Raw genomic sequence first — 19,294 nt, forward strand, 5'->3', positions numbered from 1 at the left:
CCTCTTCTATCCCTGATTAAAGAATCAACACAACCTAGTCTTATTTTCTTTAAGGTACAGTATTACGATAGAAAGTTTGATGCATTGGATTAAATAACCAGCTAGTTCTGTGCCAATACTTATACTCGCTCTGCTTTCATTTATGTAGGCCTATGACAACTATTGTCCATTCAGGATTCGTGATGATGTCGATTGTTTGAGTACTGCTATCTGTGATCCTAACTAGTAGGATTTGGCCCATACACTCAATATGGTAAATATTCATGTGCCTGAGATAATAAATAATATAGTAGAATAACAGATTTGGCATTAACTTAATGCATCCTATGGGAACTCCCTACAGATGTAATAAGTGAGCTTTTTGTAGGTGACCTCATATAAAGAAATAATTGGCGAACTTAAAATAGGTAAAAAATAAATACTAAATGAGCTTTGTCTTTATCCACTCTGATTATATCCAGGGTCGACTTAATGGTTTATTAATATAAACAGAAGCCAAACGTCTATGCCACAGAAAACACATGAATAACTATTGATCCTTATCAGCCCGATATTTTATCTATGTAGGTATACCTAATCTGTGATTATCCTCATTTTATGAGGCAACAAGATACAGCTGACATAAGTTAGATTTAACATTAGATAATATCAAAAATGTTGTTAGACTGTCTCTCCATTCCATCCTAAGATTCAGGACATAATACTTCCTACGACATTTGAGAAGTTCCACCCTATGTCAGTTTGGTCTTATATAGCTTACTAAAACGACCAAGTTTTGTTTTGTTTATATGAGACACATAGGTCTGATAGTACTTTGTTAGAAAATATGTAAATATACGAGTTGATATGTACTGGATCCAGATTATTGTCTAAGCCATCTGTTGATGTATAACAATAGATACTAGGAGTTGCATTTGTATATATAATGTATAAATTTGTATATATTGTTTGTAAATAATGACCAGATCTCTCTTATTAATAGCTGTATATAGGAATGTAACGTATCAATTTGCGACCGTCCATGTATCTCTTTTCTGTTTCCCCCCTTTTAATAACATGTACATATATATATATTTTTGTATCCCCTTTTTCCCTAGTTTTTGTTCTGTCCAGTCTGTTGTGCGAATGACGGTCACCTGATGAAGGCAACCTGCCGAAACGCGTGTAGTCAAAATCAACCGCTTTGCCTACTACTATAGAAAATTGACCGGTCCAGTGTGACTTCTTGTAATTATGTTTATGGTTTTTATGTTGTTTTGCTTTGTGAATTGTGTATTATGAATTTATTTTCATTCAAATTGTTACTAAAACTGTAAATGAATGTGTCTAATGAAATAAGATTACTTGATGTAACTATCCAATGAAACAAATTAATAAATAAAAACATTTTTTTTTTACATCAATGCTAAAATGTGTCATTACATTAGAAAATAGTACACTTAAGGTCTCAGTAGTTTGTGTCTAGACTACTCAAAAACTTATTTTGTAAGAGAGTTGGCATTGATTAATTTATTGTTTGCTATATGGTTACTTTTTCAAAAATGTTTTTCATGTGGATTACCATGAATAGAATTTTGCTTCACAAGATCGGCAGTTCTTGAAAAGGCCAGATTTCTTTGTAGTTACATAATGGGATAGAGTGGATTTCACAGGGGCCCGTGTCTAAATTTAATGGGGCCATTCTTTGTCAGTAAACAAGTCTAGCTGCCTGTCACAGCCTTAAAACAAAGAGTTTTAAGCATGAGCTATTTTTAAATAAAATGAAAAACAAAGAAAACAAAACCCATCACTGCCTCAATCACTGTGTAGTCATATATCTGACATGCTCCTGAACAGAAGTGTTTAGTGTTTATAAACCCATTAACAGAGCAGAGGAAAAAGTACCCAAAGGAGGGCAGAGGCCATCATTACTATACACCATTCAAAGCACAAAAATGTCACTTGTTCTACATGGCAGTGTTTTAATCTATCATCATTTGAAACCTAATGACAAGCCAGTTTTAATGTTTTGCTAAACAGCATTTACCTTGAAAAATCTTTTATTATACTTTAATCTTAATAACGGGATATTCAAAAAATGGGATTACAGGAGAAGGATTTGGCTACTGCAGGTTTGGAAAAACACAGACCTGTCTTAGAAAGTACTCCCCTGGTGCCCTTTCAGGGCCACTTGGTCGACGGACGCATTGGTTTAATTTCTTTTCTTGCTTTCTGTTCCAATGACTGTTCTTGTTGCCTTTAAGGAGGCCACGTCTCTTTGTGGAATTAGCACTGTACCTGGAAAAAAATCAATACATGGTTTCAGTCGTCTACCCTTTCTGCAGAACATATACATTGTCAGAAACCATGCAATATTATAGTAGTTTTGTCCGATTCTGTTTTATATATCACTAATTATGCACATTTTATAAAGTTATTCAAAAGATTGTGGGCGGTTGTGGTGTTACTGCCAGAGCTTCAGTCTTTGGAACTCGGGAACCAGGTTAGAGTCCCTGTGTCAGCTCAACATCCTGTGATTCTGGTCAAATCACTTACTTTTCCAGGGCCTAATAAATTAACGTTACCTTGTGTAATGTGACTGGTGTTCCAGTAAAGTGCCCCAATACCTTCGGTCGAGTTTGCTCTATATAAAACTGCAAACACATTCTAACCATAAGACAGGGTAAGCACAAATAAAGACTATGTAGTGAGGGTAAATGAAAAGTGTCAAAAATGCTGCACAAAAGACTTCAGTCCTTTTACAAGCCATAAAGACTAAACTCAGAGGGGCGAACAAGACTAGTAAATACTTTTGGTACAGAGAAGTCCCATGATTTATCAGCACTCTGAAAGGAGGAAATATTTCATCTCTAAAAGTGACTAGAAAACGAGAAAAGTCTCCAGCTCCTTTAGTGAATTTTAAAAAACAAAAAGAAGCCTGATGGTGGCAACGCTGGGAACTCAAAACAGTTTCTAGTAAAGAATAGTGTTTACATGGAGCTAAGATTCAATTCAGTTTCCTGGTGTCACGCTGACTCATTCTCTCTGTCATTCATCTAGTCAATTGCTCACTTGCTTATTCCCTCACACTAATTTACTTATTCCTTCACGCTCACCTGCTCACTCCTTTGCATAACAAGCATTTGCAATGCAATAGGTCTTGCATTTGTGAAAACTAGAGCTCTTGGTGTTGAAAATGACAATGTTTTTCACTTTTGTTTTTTTGTATACAGTGGAGTGATAATAGTTGCATGGCGCTATTGCCATTTCGGTGGAGAACCAGAAAATGGGAAACAGGTTATGAGGGGAGGAGATTTGAGCAATATGCTGGCTGGATACAAAAATTCCTCCTGGAAATAACACACTCATAGGGCATGCAATATTAAGTAAAACATGTGAAATGTAACCAGGAACAACATAGTTATCTTAACACTGGTTGTGAATAAAACCAATCTGGCCACTTTGCGACCACTATGTCTTGCTTGTCTTGCTTTATTTAGCGTTTTTTTTCTAATCTTGATCCCTTTTTTTTCCCCCTCCGGTGAAAAATGTCTCAAAAAGACGACATTTGCAGCCAAAGGTTTTGGATCCATGTCACAGGGGAACAAATCAAGGAAAAGAGAGGGTAAGAATGGTTTTCAGCAAGACGAAGAGGAAGAAAGAGAGAGGGATAGCAGCAGAGCAGGAGAAGTGAACACTGACTAGAAGAAAAAAAACGAAAGAGAGGAATGCCATGTTAACCGGATGAAGTTGACAGTCCTTGGTTTCAACACACCGTTATTTTCAAGCGCAGATTTCAATAACACGCAGCAGGCCACGAAGATTTGCCTCTGCCAAATCCTGCTAGATATTTGAAGAGCAAAGTCAATTGTAAACTCACACAACGTTCACCATGAGAATCCAGTAAATAAGACGCAGTGCTACACTATACAAAGCAGCACCAATGCGGTTTTAATCATAAACAGCGAGGCCTGCGGTTTTAATCATAAACAAGCAGGCCTTTGATCGGATTCATCACTGTCTTTCATGCAACAAGCAGTCAGTTGTAGTCAAGGGCACAGAGGCTGCCAGCAGACCCTCACTCCATGAAGCAAGGGGCACTAAACCAGCTCTGCTTGCTAGTGTCTGAAGGTTCTCCTCACTCACTACATTTGGGCAGCCAGACAACGATGCTGAGCCACTCAGTGGGACCCAAAACCATTAATAACTGGGGATGCGGGGCACTCCAGAACCCACGTAGAGCCACATCTTGTAGAGCTTAAAAAGCAAAACAATCCCCACGGATAGGTCAAAGCAAGTCGACAAATGGCCTCTACGATTTAAACACCCAGGTCTACCAAGTCAGGAGGAGGAGTGAGACAGATACAAAGAGGGATTAAGAGGAAGAAAGAAAGGGGGAGGGGCAGCGTCAGAGCAGGAGAAGTGATCACTGACAGCTGTTCAATGAAAGAAGAGAAAACCAAAGTTGCGCTTCACTGGCAAACTCTGTAAAGTGGCAGAAAGAGCCGTTTGTTGAAGTCATGGTTTGCGGCAAGTGAGCCGAGGAGCAACGTACAGCGAACTGCTACTTTGGAAATGGAGAACTGGTGCTCACATAAAGTGCTCCAAAACCTTTTGGTCAGGTGTGCGCTACAACTGAAGAACAAGCGGTTGCAGGAGAGTGTGTCCGAAGAAGACATTTGCAGCCAAAGTGTGTCTTTCTTTTTTGGATCCATTTCACAGAGGAACAAATCGAGCAAAGAGAGGGTAGAACAAGTTGAACAATAGTTACTTACCTGTAATCTGTGGTTCTCCAGTATTGCATGAAATGGGTGCACCCCAGCAGATTGACACCAAATGCAGAATCTTTTCCATTTAAGTCTGTATGTCTTTATTGTAGCAGGTGCTCGCGAGTTAGCCAGTACCTCCTTTAAATCCGCAGAGATATTCAGATGAGCGAATTCAAGGTGCTCATGCGCCAAGTTGTTATTTTTAGAGAAACCGGATCCGGATGGCAAATTTGACCATTCTGAATGGAGAGGAGATTCGGTATTGGTCGAAACTGTATTGGATCGCACTCTGAGAGGAGAAGAAGTTCGGTGAACCAGTACTGGCAAGGCCACCCGGGGGCGATTAGAATCAAGCGACACGGCTCTTTATTCATCTTCCGGAGAACTCTGGGGGCCAACGGTATCGGAGGAAAGGCGTAAGCATATATTTGAGACCAGTCAATCGAAAACTCATTCCCCTGAGAGTCCCTGTGGGGATGCCAGTTTGTAAAGAACAGGCATTAGCTGTTCTTCTTGGTTGCAAAAAGGTCCAGATCAGGATGACCCCACTGCTGGAAGATTCGATACGCCATTGGCTTTTGCAGTTCCCATTTGTGGTTGGACACCGTTGACCTGCTGAGGGTGTCCACCAGCACATTTGTTACTCCCGGCACATGAACAGCCAAGAGATTGACCCTGTGTCATATCGCCCAAACCCATGTCTCTTGGGCTTCCTGAGATAGAAGAACCGGCCTCGTTCCTCCCTGTTTGTTTAAGTAATGCATACTTGTAGTATTGTCTGTGCGAACCAATACTGTGGCCCCTTGAAGGATTGCACTAAAGGATTTGAGGGCTAAGAAGATGGCACTTAGCTCTAGCAGATTGATGTGCCAAGCCTTTTCTTGAGGGCTCCATTTCCCGCTGACCTTCAGCCCTTGAAGATGTGTTCCCCAACCCTCGAGGGATGCGTCTGTGGAGATTGTGTAATTTGGAGCCTCTTGAAGGAACGCACACCCCTCCTACAAATTTCTTTCTTGGACCCATCAAATAAAAGGCCTCCCGCATCCGAGGAGTGATTTGAATGAGATCTTCCAATGAACTGGAGACCTGCAACCACTGCTTGTCTAGCTCCTCTAGCAGTTTTCTAATGTGTAATCTGTAGTTGGGAACCAACGGGATGCAGGTGGAGGCCGGGGCCAGGAATGACTGAGGATCTACTGAAACGGACTTTTTTGTACGTAGAAAAACCACCAAGTGGGAGCTGTAGCCCCGTCGTTCGTGTGAGACAAACACTTTTGTTAGGTTTGTATTGATTGATGCTCCGAGAAATGTTCATATCGGAGCTAGTACTGGTTGGGACTTCTCATGATTTATTGAAAAACAGGTTTTGAAACAGTGACTGACAAGTCTGGGTGTGCTGGACTGCTTGTAAATAAGAGCGAGCCCTTATTATACAGTTCTCTCAGTAATGATAAATTTGTATGCCTTGCAGATGTAGATAGGCTGCCACTGGTGCCAGGATCTACGTAAAGACACGTGAAGCGGCCCTAAGTACAAAAGGTAGGACTTTAATTGAAAATGTTTTTTACCTATTGTAAAGCGTAGCCACTTCCTGTGATTAGGAAGGATTGGCACATGAAATTAGACATCCTGGAGGTTGAGTGTAGTTATGAAGTCGTTCTGGCATAAGAACTTTAGGACTTTCTTGAGGTACAACATTTGTAAAGTTTGCGCAAAGATCTAAAATCAGGCGCTACTTTCCTGATTTGCTTGTTTATGAGGAACTGAGAGTAAACCCTAACTCTGTTGGAGATTCGGAACCACTCCGACGGTCCCTGTTTGTATCCATATAGACACTTGTGCAAACAACTCCCGTAGATGAGGAGGTGGAGGTCCCTTTGTAGGTGTAGAAAGAGGGAAATTTGACAAATTCTAGAGTGTGCCCTGGGGCACGACGTTTAAAAACCCAACGGTCCTCTGTCACCTTTGACCAATTGAAATAAAAGTGAGAGATTAGACCTCCGACGTTTTTGGAGGGAATAAAGGTGGGTTCAAGGTAATCCATTGCTTCTTAGAAGAGTTGCCTCGGCTGTACGATGATTTTCTATGTAGGACCTGTTGGTACTTTGCCTATGTGACTGCATTTGATTTGAGTAATGCAGTTGAATCTGATTGTAGGAGCCAATACTGGATGGAACTCCCTTGAAAAAAGGACGTGGAGCTACGTCCTCGGCACCACGAAAAGGCTGCGATTCTATACTGGAGAGTCCCAAGGGTGCGGGCAATATCTGTGTCCTTTAAGATGGTCTGCAGTACCTCATCAACATGTTGGCCAGAAGGGATCCTCTATCAAAAGGCAAGTGAAGTATTGAAGTCTGAACTTCCTTGCGAAAGACGTAGCATTGAAGCAAAATTCTCTCTGCCAGACTGCCCCTATTGCGAGCTGTCGAAAACCTGTACATGCAATGTCCGCTGCACAGTGTATTAATTCTGATGCACTTCTCTCTCTATCTCTCTCTCTCCTGCAGGATCTTCAAAGCGTAAGGCTTGGAGGATTCTGGAATAAGTTCTATTAGCGCCAACATGTCAGAGCACATCTGGCGGCATACCTGCCCAACTGGATTGCAAGATAATCGCTGTGCCGCCTGAGTAATGACTGAGTCAGGGTAGGCTGAGAGACTAGAAAAGCAGGTGAATAGTCTGGAGCGTCACATTTCTTGTTGAGGCGTGGAAAAAAAACGACGCCACATAGTTTGGCCTCTGCATGAGTTTAACACCTTCTTGCTAAATAAAGTCCATGATAGGAACTGAACAAACTTGTTTCTGTTTTTTTTTTAAATCATAGAGAAAAAGCAGACCTCTTTCCCAGGACGAGGGGAAAGGGGAAAACGATTTGCCGCTCTCCTCATGAGGGAAAAAACCTCCAATATTCACCGGAGGTGAATGCAATAGAACTCCAGTTGTAAGAAAATACATAATCCCGCCATGGTACAGGCTGTGGCAGCCTTGCTGTCAGAAAAACATAATTCTGATCTGAAGAAAATACATGCTCATACGGCCATGTGCTGTCCAAGAAGAACAATGGCGGAAGTAAAAAGCCATCACGCCATCACCTGGATGTAGCGGAAAGCTGCCGTTGACGAAATAAATCGTCTACAAAAGCACTGTGCATAAAAGTCAACAGTGCGTGAAACCAACTGTCAACAGGCTCAACCGTCGACGAATCCAACAGTTGACAAGGTCATCCGTCAACGAAGCCAACTGGCGTCGAAGTTGAATGTTGACGAAGCTCACCGTCTACGGAGCGCACCGTCTACGGAGCTCATCGTTTACACAGAGCTCACCATCTCAGAGCTCACCGTCTACGGAGCTCACCGTTTACGGAGCTCACCGTCTACGGAGCTCACCGTCTACGGAGCTCACCGTCTACGGAGCTCACCGTCTACGGAGCTCACCGTCTACGGAGCTCACCGTCTACGGAGCTCACAGTCTACAGAGCTCACTGTCTACAGAGCTCACCGTCTACAGAGCTCACCGTCTACAGAGCTCACCGTCTACAGAGCCCACCGTCTACAGAGCCCACCATCTACAGAGTCCACCGTCTACAGAGTCCACAGTCTACGGAGCTCACAGTCTACGGAGCCACAGTCTACGGAGCCCACAGTCTACGGAGCTCACAGTCTACGGAGCCCACCGTCTACGGAGCCCACCGTCTACGGAGCCCACCGTCTACGGAGCTCACCGTCTACGGAGCTCACCGTCTACGGAGTTCACCGTCTACGGAACTCACTGTCAACGAGCCTACCGTCTACAGAGCTCACCGTCGACGAGCCTACCGTCGACGAGCCTACCGTCGACGAGGCCACCGTCGACGAGGCCACCGTCGACGAGCCTACCATCGACAAGGCTATCGTCGACGAGACTACCGTCAACGAGGCCAACTGTCGACTAAATTTACCATCGACGAAACTCCCAGTGGTCGACAAGCCTGCAGTTGACAAGAGGGCACTGCCCTCACTGTCGTCGACGAATGCCTGGAGGCGTTGTCGTTGCAGAGCACCAGTGACGGCAGAGATTGTCGTCAGATAGTACATCAACCGTATCATCGACAAGCTGGCACATTTTCACATAGAAAAGTGCGCAGAGCGAGTCTAGACGCCTGAGAGTAAATCTCGTGGGCGTAGATGTGGGAGGCAGACTCAAAGAAGGCCAGAGACCCCTTAATTGTGATGTTACTTCAGCTGGTGAAGTAGAGGAGAAGCATCACTTAAAACCTTAATGTGCAGGATAAACAAAAAAATCCTCCCACATCAGAAGGGGATATAGTCTAAGCACAAGAACAACCCCTTCTCCTCCTACCATGTCAGAGACAGGCAGAGTGCTGGACCATATACTCTTCATGAGGGTTCACAGGAAAAGGTCTCAGCTTACCACAAGTGACGCAGGGTCTGAAGGTAGACTTCGTGTAAGAAGACATTACGAAGCTGCGATAATATGAAGAAAAAAATGAAGAAAACTGAGCAGAGCTCAGGGAGACTCCCTTCACACGACGTGCAGTAGAAAATCTGAGAGCCTGAGCCTCTGGTGAGAACATTCTGGTGGGTGCTGTCGCCTGATTGGCTGCAGTTTGGACTATACAAAATGACTAGGATAGTCATGAGTGTGGAAGTTTTTACTCTTGTAGCTTGGGCTACCTTACTTCCTGGTTGGTTATTACCAAGTTTTTTCATGGATATTATGGCATATTATTGCTTTTTTATGTACCGTGGGACTCCCACTCCGACAACGGGGAATGATTCAGGCATGTGAATCTATGAAAGACACCCTAATACTGGAGAAACTTACCTTCGGTAATTCATTATCTGGTATAGATTCTATCTAGCTGCAGATTCCTTACCTTTAAATCTCTAGGCGTCAGGCTGGATCTGTAAACTTTTGCGGAGCAAAACCCCTTGCGAGCGACATCAGGTGGCTCCATTCGACTCCGTGTGATGTCGTTGGCGTCTTTAACGTTGGTTATGACGTTGAGTTGTCTATATAGGAGCCACTCCGGCACGCAGACAACAGTACTTTTTGTTTTTTCCATGCCAGAAGCACACATCCACAAAGTAACCGAAGTAGTCATGTGCAAAACTAGGGCCTTAAAAGGGGGAACAATCCTAGCCCTACAATATCAGTCCGCAAACCGGGGAGGCATGGGTGGGGCTGAAAGGAAACTGCAGCTAGCTAGAGTCCCTACCAGATAATGCGCTCCCAAAGGTAAGTAACTTGTTCATCAGATAGAGACATCTATCTACAGCTTCCTTACCTATGAATTAGATACTCAAGCAATACCATCCTGGCGGTGTGTTGCAGACTCATAAACTAAACTACAAAGTCTTGCAGGACAGAATGGGAAAAATGTCCATCCCTGCGTACTTGCCCAAGAAAGGCAGTAATGTTTTATGAACGTGTGCAAAGAAGCCGACGTCGCTGCCTGACAGATGTCTTGGACTGGGACACCCTGAGCCAAGACTGTAGTCGCAGCCTTTCCCCTGGTGGAATGGGATCTTAATCCCTCAGTGGGCTACTTCCCTGCCAAGTCATAACAAGGCTTGATGCAGAGAACGACCCAGCAAGAGATGGTCCTTTTCTGCACTGCCCTTCCTTTCTTTGGTCCCAAGTACCCCACAAAGAGTTGGTCATCCACCCGGAACTCTTTTGTGCGTTCAAGGTAGAATGACAACGCTCTTTTGGGGTTCAGTCGGTGGAGACGTTCCTCTTCCTTAGAGGGATGCGGGGGAGCAAGAAGGTGGGCAAAGTGATGGACTGAACCAGATGGAATGTAGTCACAGCCTTTGGCAAAAAAGATGCCCTGGTGCGAAGCACGACCTTGTCCGGAAAGGTCATACAATATGGATGCAAGCAAGAAAATGCCTGCAACTCACTCACCCTTTGGGCAGATGTAAAAGCCACTAAGAAGGCTGTTTTAATGGTCAACAGCCGGAGGGGACATTTGTGCAAAGGTTCAAAGGGTGTACACATTAGATGGGTAAGGACCAAATTAAGGTCCCTCTGTGGCATAGCAAAGGGCGTGGGTGGAAATAAGTGAGCCAGCCCTTTTAGAAATCTATTCACAATAGGGGATCTGAAGAGAGAGGGCTGGTCTGGCAGCCACAAAAAAGCAGACAGAGCAGAGAGACAACTCTTGAGAGTACCCAAGGCAGAGCCCTGCTGGGCACGGGTTAGAATGAATAAAAGAACAGTAGAAAGAGGAGCAGAAAGTGGGTCAATGGACCTTTCTGTACAGTATTATACAAATTTCTGCGAACGGCAGGCGTATACTGTCTTAGTGGCGGGCCGCCTAGCTGCCAAAATAACGTTACAGACTGCAGGAGGAAGGTCAAAAGCTATCAACTGTTGCCGCTCAATCTCCACGCAAGGAGGTGCAGAGTTGACAGGTTCGGGTGGAGAACCCTCCCCTGCTGGTGTGACAGAAGATCCTTCCGAAGGGGCAGCCTGATCGGAGAATCAATACTCATTCTCAGAAGCTCTGGATACCAGACTCTCATAGCCCAGTCCAGAGTCAGAAGAATTACTTGGGCCCGGTTGCTCCTGATCTTCCTCAGAACCCTGGGCAGGAGTGGTATGGGCGGAAAGAGGTACAACAGGCCTGAGCTCCACTCGTGATGGAAAGCATCACCGAGCGATAGCCACCTTGGAAACTCCAGCACGCAGTACTGATGACACTGTGTGTTCTCTTCAGGGTTGAACCAATCTAACCAAGGTTCTCCCCACTGATGAAAGAGACCTTGCACCACCTCTGACTGGAGACACCACTCTTCATCCACTAGGCATCGAAGGCTGAGTTAGTCCACCCTGGCATTTAGAAAACCTGCCAGGAATTGAACCACCAGGGTTATGCCCTGCTGTTCCAGCCATGTCCAGAGATGCATGGCCTCTCGACAAGGGGTCCATGACCCCACACACCCTGCTTGTTGAAATACCACATGGCGGTGGTGGTGTCTGTGAACAACTGCACTAACTTCCCATTGACAGAGGGAAGGAATGCTTTAAATGCCGACCGAATCGCTCGGAGCTCCAACAAATTTATGTGGAGCCCCATCTCCGCCGGAGACCAGTGTCCCCTGATCACCCCTTCTCGCAGGTGGCTGCCCCATCACATAAGTGCCGGATCAGTCATGACCATGAGATCTGGTTGGTGAAGGGAGAGGGGTCTGCCATTGATCCAATGGTGGTTTGTTAACCACCACTGCAGATCTTTTGCAGTTCCCTCCGAGATCTAGACCAAGTCGGTAAGATTTCCCCGATGCTGTGCCCATTGGAACTTCAAGATCCCACTGCAGAGCCGGCACACGTCATCTTGAGTGTCTTACCAACAGGATGCAGGAGGCCATGAGGCCCAACAGCCTCAGAGTCAGTCTCATCGAAATCCATGATAGAGGCTGAAATATCAGAATCATAGCCTGAATATCCTGGACTCGCTGCTTGGGAGAATAAACCTGAAACTGCACTGTGTCCAGAACAGCTCCAATGACAGGGAGCATCTGAGAAGGAGTTAGGTGTGACTTCCGCACATTTGTAGACAACCCTAGTGAATGCAGGAGGTTCACCGTAGCTTGATGGTGGGAGACGATAACCTGGGGCGATGACGCCTTCAACAGCCAGCCGTCGAGGTAGGGAAAGACTGACACCCCTAACCGGCACAGATGAGCTGCAACCACTGCCATCACCTTTGTGGACACCCGAGGGGCACAGGTAAGGCCAAAGGGGAGCACGGTAAACTGAAAGTGCTCGTGGCCTACTTTGAACCACAGGTAACGTCTGAGGCCTGGCAGGATGGGAATATGAAAGTATGCGTCCCGCAGGTCCAACGCCACCATCCAGTCTTCTTGATCTAGGGCAGACAAGAACTGAGCCAGAGTAAGCATTTTAAATTTCTCCTTTTTGAGGAAGAGATTGACGGTCCGAAGATCTAAAATGGGCCGTAGCCCCTTGTTCTTCTTCGGAATCAGAAAGTAGCGGGACTAACAGCCACGGTCTACGTCTGAAACTGGGACCATTTCTATATCTCCCTTGGCCAAGAGAGCTGGAACTTCCTCTTGGAGCAACTTTAAATGATCCTCCGTCAGCCATTCTTGATTTGGTAGAATAGGAGGAGGAAAAGAAACAAAAGGTAGGAAATAGCCCTCCTAAACTATCTGCAAGACCCACTTGTCCGATATTCTCCAGTGGAGGAGATGATGATGACTTCTCCCACCAACTACAGTAGTGTGGTCCTGCAGAATCAGCCTAGGAGTGCTTGGAGGCTGCAACTGCTGGGGGCAGTGTAGTCTACGACTTCTGGCCTCCATTCCGAGATCGGAATGCACAGCGTCCTCGCCTCGCTTGGGCAGTCTGTGCGGGATGGTGGTTGGGATATGGCTGACATGGGTGTAAACCCCTTCGGTTGCCACGAAAGGGGCGAAAAGGAAGGCTGGCCACGGGGGTGGAGGAGAGGCCCAAGGATCTGGCCGTAGCTCGAGAGTCCTTGAATCTGACCACGGCTGAGTCGGCTTTTTCTCCAAAAAGGCGAGTTCCGTCAAAGGCCATGTCCATCAAATTGGCTTGTACATTGCTTGAGAAGCCAGTTGTACGGAGCCAGGCGTGGCACCTCAAGGTCACCGTTGTTGAAATTGATCTGCCCAGCAAATCGGTTGTATCTAGGGCTACATCTCTCCCACCCTTAACAGACAGTACAGCATGGGCCTCCTCTGGGAATTGCTGCAGCACTTGCACAACCGTCTCCTAAAGGGGATGGGAGAAATGGGCCAATAAGCATGCGGTATTCACCGACCGCAATGCCAGGCTGGAAGAAGAAAACATTTTCTTCCAACATGAATCCAGCCTCTTGGATTCCCTATCCGGAGGAGTAGAAGGGAACGTGTCCTGGGACGTAGAGGCCTGCACCACCGAACTCTCCGAGGTGGGGTGCTGGGTAAGAATTTGGGTAACAAGGAGCTGGGCGATGGCGGCGTGCAATCGTTCTATTCACAGGAGCCCCGGTGCTAGGTTTGGACCATGTTCCTAGAAGGACGTTTGTAAGTGCCTCATTAAAGGGCAACAGGAGTTCGGATGTGGAAGCCCCAGGTTGAAGCACCTTAGTCAGGAGGTTAGTCCTGACCTTTATTGAGGGCAGCTACAGTTCAAGGATCTCGGCTGCCCTCTTAACCACCATGGCATAGAATGCCCCCTGATCCATAGCCACTATCAGTGGAGAGAGCATGCCAGTATCTGTAGAAGTATCTAGTCCACTGGCCTCCCCAAGTTTCCCAATCCAGTCCAAATTCTCCTCAGAGACTTCCTGGGTATCGAGAGGGTTCCCAGTCCCCTCCCATTCCTCTGCTGAGCCTAGCATACCTTTAAGGTGCTCAGGCATCAGCAAAGAACCTCTGAGTTCTGTCGGAATCGGCGTTGATCTACGTAGTTCCGGCTCCGTGTCATCAGGATGAGGATGGGGCTTGCGCCACCGACGGGCATCAGTGACGTCGCAGGCACGGCTTCAGATTTGACATCAGGGAAGGTTGCGTTGGCACAACTGGCATCAAACCGGATCTACGATCGGATCCCTGGAGCCCACCGGCTTCGTGGCCGGAGCCGACAGCTTCGAACCCAATGGGGCCCCTTCTGACCCTGCAGGGCCCCAAGGCTCTCCAGCATGGTTGTTCCGCTCAAATATGCAGTGCATGGCCTCCTAAAACTCTTTAATCTGAGCGGGAGTTGCTCTAGCTCCCAGAAAAGGGGGGAGGAGACGCAAAGTTGACTGGCTCCGGCTCTGCGGAACCGGGCTTATAGCACTGGTGCTGCTTACCTCTCTCGGCGACAGACACCAGTTGAGGTGAAAACGAAGGCCACTTGGAATTCATCTTCTTCTTATACCGCTTCCCCAAGTGTCCAGAGGACCACGAATTGGAGAAAGAGGACCAAAGGCTCTCTGAGCAGTCCAGCGATATCTTCTTTGATCAGGACCGTGACCTCCTCGGAGTGTCGCTTGATGGTGTCTACTGCTGGGCCATGAGGAACTTCATCGCCCGCTCCCTCAAGGTCTTCGGAGCTATCGTCCCACAGTACAAACATGACTTCGTATTGTGGGCGAGCTCGAGACACCACAGACATACGTGGTGGGGATCGGTAACCGACATCATGCGGTAACAAGTCCCGAATGGATTGAAACCTGTCTTTCTCGAAGACATCCCTCGCACACGAAGTCAGAAATCCCAATTTTTTTTTACTAAGGTCAAGAAAAAGCCTGCCAAAAAGCGGAAGAGGGGTTGATCTTCCCAGATCGGTGCTTAACTGGCGCAGAAAGGAAAGAACTGATGTCTGCGCAAATGGTTGGGTGGTGCCTATACAGGCACCGTGATAGGCACCGTGATGTCAGAACTGACAATGACGCTGACGTCACGCGGAGCCAAATGCAGCCACCGGACGTCGCGCTAAAGGGGTATTGATCAGCAAAAGTCTCCGGATCCAGCCTGATGCCTGGGAAATTCAAAGGTAAGGAATCTGCAACAAGAAATCTCTTTCAGATAGAGCCATTTGTTGAAGTCACGATTTTAGCAAGTGAGCTGAAGAGCAAACCTAATGCTGTCCAATGTCCTTGCTGGAAAATTTTATCGCAACAAGCTGTACTTTGGGACTGAAGAACTGGTGCTCATGAAAAGCACTCCAATACCTTCCAGTTGGGTTTGCACTACAACTGAAAAACAAGCAGTTGCGGGAGAGCAGAAAGTCCTTTAAGAAAATAGCGCTCACAGACTGTAAATAAAACATAGCGAGTAACAACACAAGTAAAAGGGCCAGTTCACATGTGAGGTTACAAATGTAGACAAGGCAGTACTGAGGAGGACTACTAAGCCTATCCATGAATCAAATGCAACAGTTTAGAAAGGACAGTAACAGGATCCAATTGAAAAGATGGGTGGAGCTTAACGTCCATACTTGAATGCAAAATGTCTCAAAGGGACAGTGCAAGCACTGCCTAGGTGAGACCTAAAAATGGTCTCCGCCTGAAACCTGGTAAAAAGGGTTGCACCTATTTGGGTAGCAATTTTCTGGATCTCATGCAGTCTCAAAATACTGCACTCAGGGAGATCCCAACACAAAATCCTATCTGCTCAAGTCAAAAGTAAAAAGTCATAATGAGCATCATGACAGGGCCTGGGTAACCAAAAAATGGATGTTAGTTCTGAAATATCTGCACTAGAAAAAAGTTGCTTTCCCATACTGATCTGAAACTTGGTTAACAGCAAGTGCCACAAAAGCCAGAAGTGACAATGGGAATAGGTTACAGAAGTAGTGTAAAGGTTGTCCCCCACATTCACATGGCATGCTATGGGATGACAATGATATATGAAGTATTGTTACCACATGTTGGGAGCAGGACATGACTCTGCTTTTGGCTAATGGAGTTGCAGAATAGCACTTCGCATGGTTAACAACAAGTGCCACAAAAGCCAGATGTGACAAACGGGATAAGTTACAGTAGTAGTGTAAAGGTTGTCCCCAACATCCACATGACATGCTTTGGGTTGACAATGATAAATGAGGTATTGTTACAACATGTTGGGAGCAGGACATGACTCTGCTTTTGGCTAATGGAGTTGCAGAATAGATTTAGCATGAGCCATGGCAACATATATAGTCAATTTAAGGAAGTCAATGGACTGCAAGATGAACACATAATTGAAAGCGTCTGCAGTGGAGCCTTCAAAGACAATGTGTCTTATCACGTACCTTACTTGGGATCAAAAGCGTTCCTGAAAGAGAGCAATCAGTAAAGAGCGAGGATTCTAATTTGCACACAATATCCCACTAACGTAAAAGGATTGGTCACTGGGTCAGTGCACTCAGTCACCTAAATGAGCTGTAAAATAGATCTCACTTTAAAGTGTCATGCAGAGCGAATTTCATGGTGCCAAGCCTTGCACTCACATGTATTTCTGGGTCACTAAGCTGACATGCAGTCAGAACAAATGAGAGTGGTACCATTCAATATCCGCTGTGCTGGAAGTCTGTCGAGCCTCTTAAACCACTGTAGGCAAATCCAGCCCACACTTGCTAATCAGGTCCACCGACTACCCTTCAGACCCAGAAGATATGACTGTATGCCTCTTACCCAGACTTGCCAGTCTTGGAAACATTTCATACTGGCATCCCTTTATCAGATTTGCAGGACGCAATGGGGGGCCATTGAGGCACAGGTAGCAAACTATCAGGTTTTTTGCAGCATTTTTGAGGCACATTGCTTTACTGCCAGTCATTATTTTTTGCATAGTTTTCCCGGTAATTAAGTCAGATGCAGTAAAGTAGTTTGAAATTCCTAATAATTAATTTTTTCTGTAATGTTGCAAACCAAAAGAGTTCACAGATGCCAGTTTCTGCATGCATATTCAAGTAGGAATATTAGGCAAAATCTCACAATCATGTTGTAGTTTTAAATATGACCGCCTTAACACCCCTTTTCTTGGCTGTTCTGTAGTCGCAGACACGTTTCACCATGTTTGTAACGCATCAACCTGATGTAGGTGGCATTCTTAAAAATAACAAGATACGGAAAAAAAAACAGGAATACAAATTGGAATTCAGTGGCAGCCCAATGGAGGAGGTGTAAGTGCTGAGTGAGCAGATGATTCCACATCAATAGGGGCGCAATGCACTATTGATCAATCTTGTGCATTCTGGAAGTTGTGGTTCGCATCAAATTAATCAACCAGACAAAACTAAAAAAATTAAAAAGGCGTTCATAAAGGGTAGTCTGGAACTGGTGGTGTGTACTCCCACTGATATCATAGTATATGCCACCCTTACCTTAAAAATCACAAAAATAAGTTACGCCAAGCGAGTGAATAATCTCAAAATTTAAGAACAAGCTATAATTTTCAGTAGAAAACCTACACTTCTCCAAACAAGTTACAGCCCACACAGTAACCCATGAGGCATCCCACACATACAGATTAATGGTGGTGTCCAATGGGTAAACTTTCTTGGGTGAAAATCCGTAAAGTAGGTAAAACCAGTGAATTTTAAAGCCCGCAGGAAAGCAAAGCACTTATCCCTAATATACAATCAAAAGTTGGCGTCTAAAACTATGTAAAAGTGGCCTCGTATAAAGTTTGATGGAAATAAATCTAGCAGGCAATTGGCTCTCAAACGTTTGATGGTGTTGGGGTAGAACCAGGTGTATTGTTTGAAAGATGGCCCATCTCTCCTACAGTTCGATTGGTTTTCATCGTTCCTGGCCTCTTAGAAACTCTCCACATTTTAGAGGTGGGCAAGCTAGAGCCAGATGCCTGGCTCTGGCTCAGCTTGAGGTCTTCTTTGAACCTCTAACCCAAAACGATTCGAGTTTTCAAGGGAGGCGAAATGCCTAATGGCTACAGCTGCCGGCCATGTATCATTAGAGAACTGGGATTCCAGGCAAATCTATTCTGAGCTGAAAACAAAAAACATGAAGCAGCATGAAGTCCTTGGGCAAAGTTTGCGCTAGGTAAAAGTGCAAAATTAAAATGTGGATTCAGACTGTCACCCAGTGCTCTAATCTCAGCCTCCAAGAAATAAAGTCAAAGCATGATCTTTGATGTCAGAAAGTGATACCCATGAGGTAGTGCTGAATTGCACAATGTGAAACTGGAAAATCTGGGATTAATCATGGCGTGACCAAATTGTGTGATCCTAGGAAAATACTTGATGTGCACTGTACAAAAACATCTTCCGTGCTTGATTTAATAGCCTATGAAGTTGCTCCATAGTTTATAAGAATCTAGACCACATACATGACACCCACGACAGCTGAATTAAAACACTCACCATTAATAAAAAAAACCTCAATGCAGAGATACTGATGTACTAATGAGAAACCATTTGGCATGTTAAAAGAAATACACACTTTATTTTTTTTTAAGACAGCTTATATCGAAATATGCCATCTGTTGCATGATTTACATGCCCAATATTTTCTTGGCTTGTTGCGCACGGGCACTTAGTTTCAGAGCTGACCCTGGACTTGGCTTGTTTTTGTTAATTCGTTGGCTCGCCTACCTCACTACATTGACTAACAGGCCCGCCTGTCTCTCCGTCAGGTTGTTATATACAAGAAGTGCTCACGCACGCACTCAGTCCTTCCAAACATCTTCAACACTCAGCCTCAGGAACAAAATGCAACCAGCTGCAGCAGGCTGCTCCACTTTCCTTTGGGAAGAAGCCCCCTAAGGCACTGAAGATGTCCGTGCGCCTCTTTGTCTGTTTTAGCCTTGTTAGCTACGGATTAGTAAAAGGCAACCAGACGATAAATGAGGGGGTAATGACAGGGAACAGACCTCTTGCCCGTCTGTTGGCCCCTCAGGCAGGCCGATTGGTAAATTAGCATAGGTAAAGGAAAATCAGATATGCTATCCAGCCTGCACCAAGGCTTCAACATGCAGAGGCTCGTTATGCCGTGCTGCATGTACAGACAATGGCAAGGCGGATTTTCTCCAACCATGGAATCATGGAACACAGCAACAAAGGTCAGGGGAGAACGTGGGACC

The 19,294-nt window shown here is 45.4% G+C and overlaps 1 protein-coding gene across 3 annotated transcripts in view; it reads right to left on the reverse strand.

Moving 5' to 3' along the window:
• PHC3 (polyhomeotic homolog 3) overlaps positions 1 to 19,294 on the reverse strand; it is a 627,291-nt gene that overhangs the window by 158,688 nt on the left and 449,309 nt on the right. For all 3 annotated transcript variants that reach the window (XM_078666127.1, XM_078666126.1, XM_078666128.1), the window contains one exon: positions 2,130 to 2,277. In XM_078666127.1, coding sequence (XP_078522253.1) covers positions 2,130 to 2,277 — 148 coding nt within the window. The remainder of the gene's footprint in view (positions 1 to 2,129; positions 2,278 to 19,294) is intronic.

Source organism: Lissotriton helveticus, chromosome 11 (genome assembly GCF_964261635.1).
Source record: "Lissotriton helveticus chromosome 11, aLisHel1.1, whole genome shotgun sequence".
NCBI classification, from domain to species: Eukaryota; Metazoa; Chordata; class Amphibia; order Caudata; family Salamandridae; genus Lissotriton; species Lissotriton helveticus.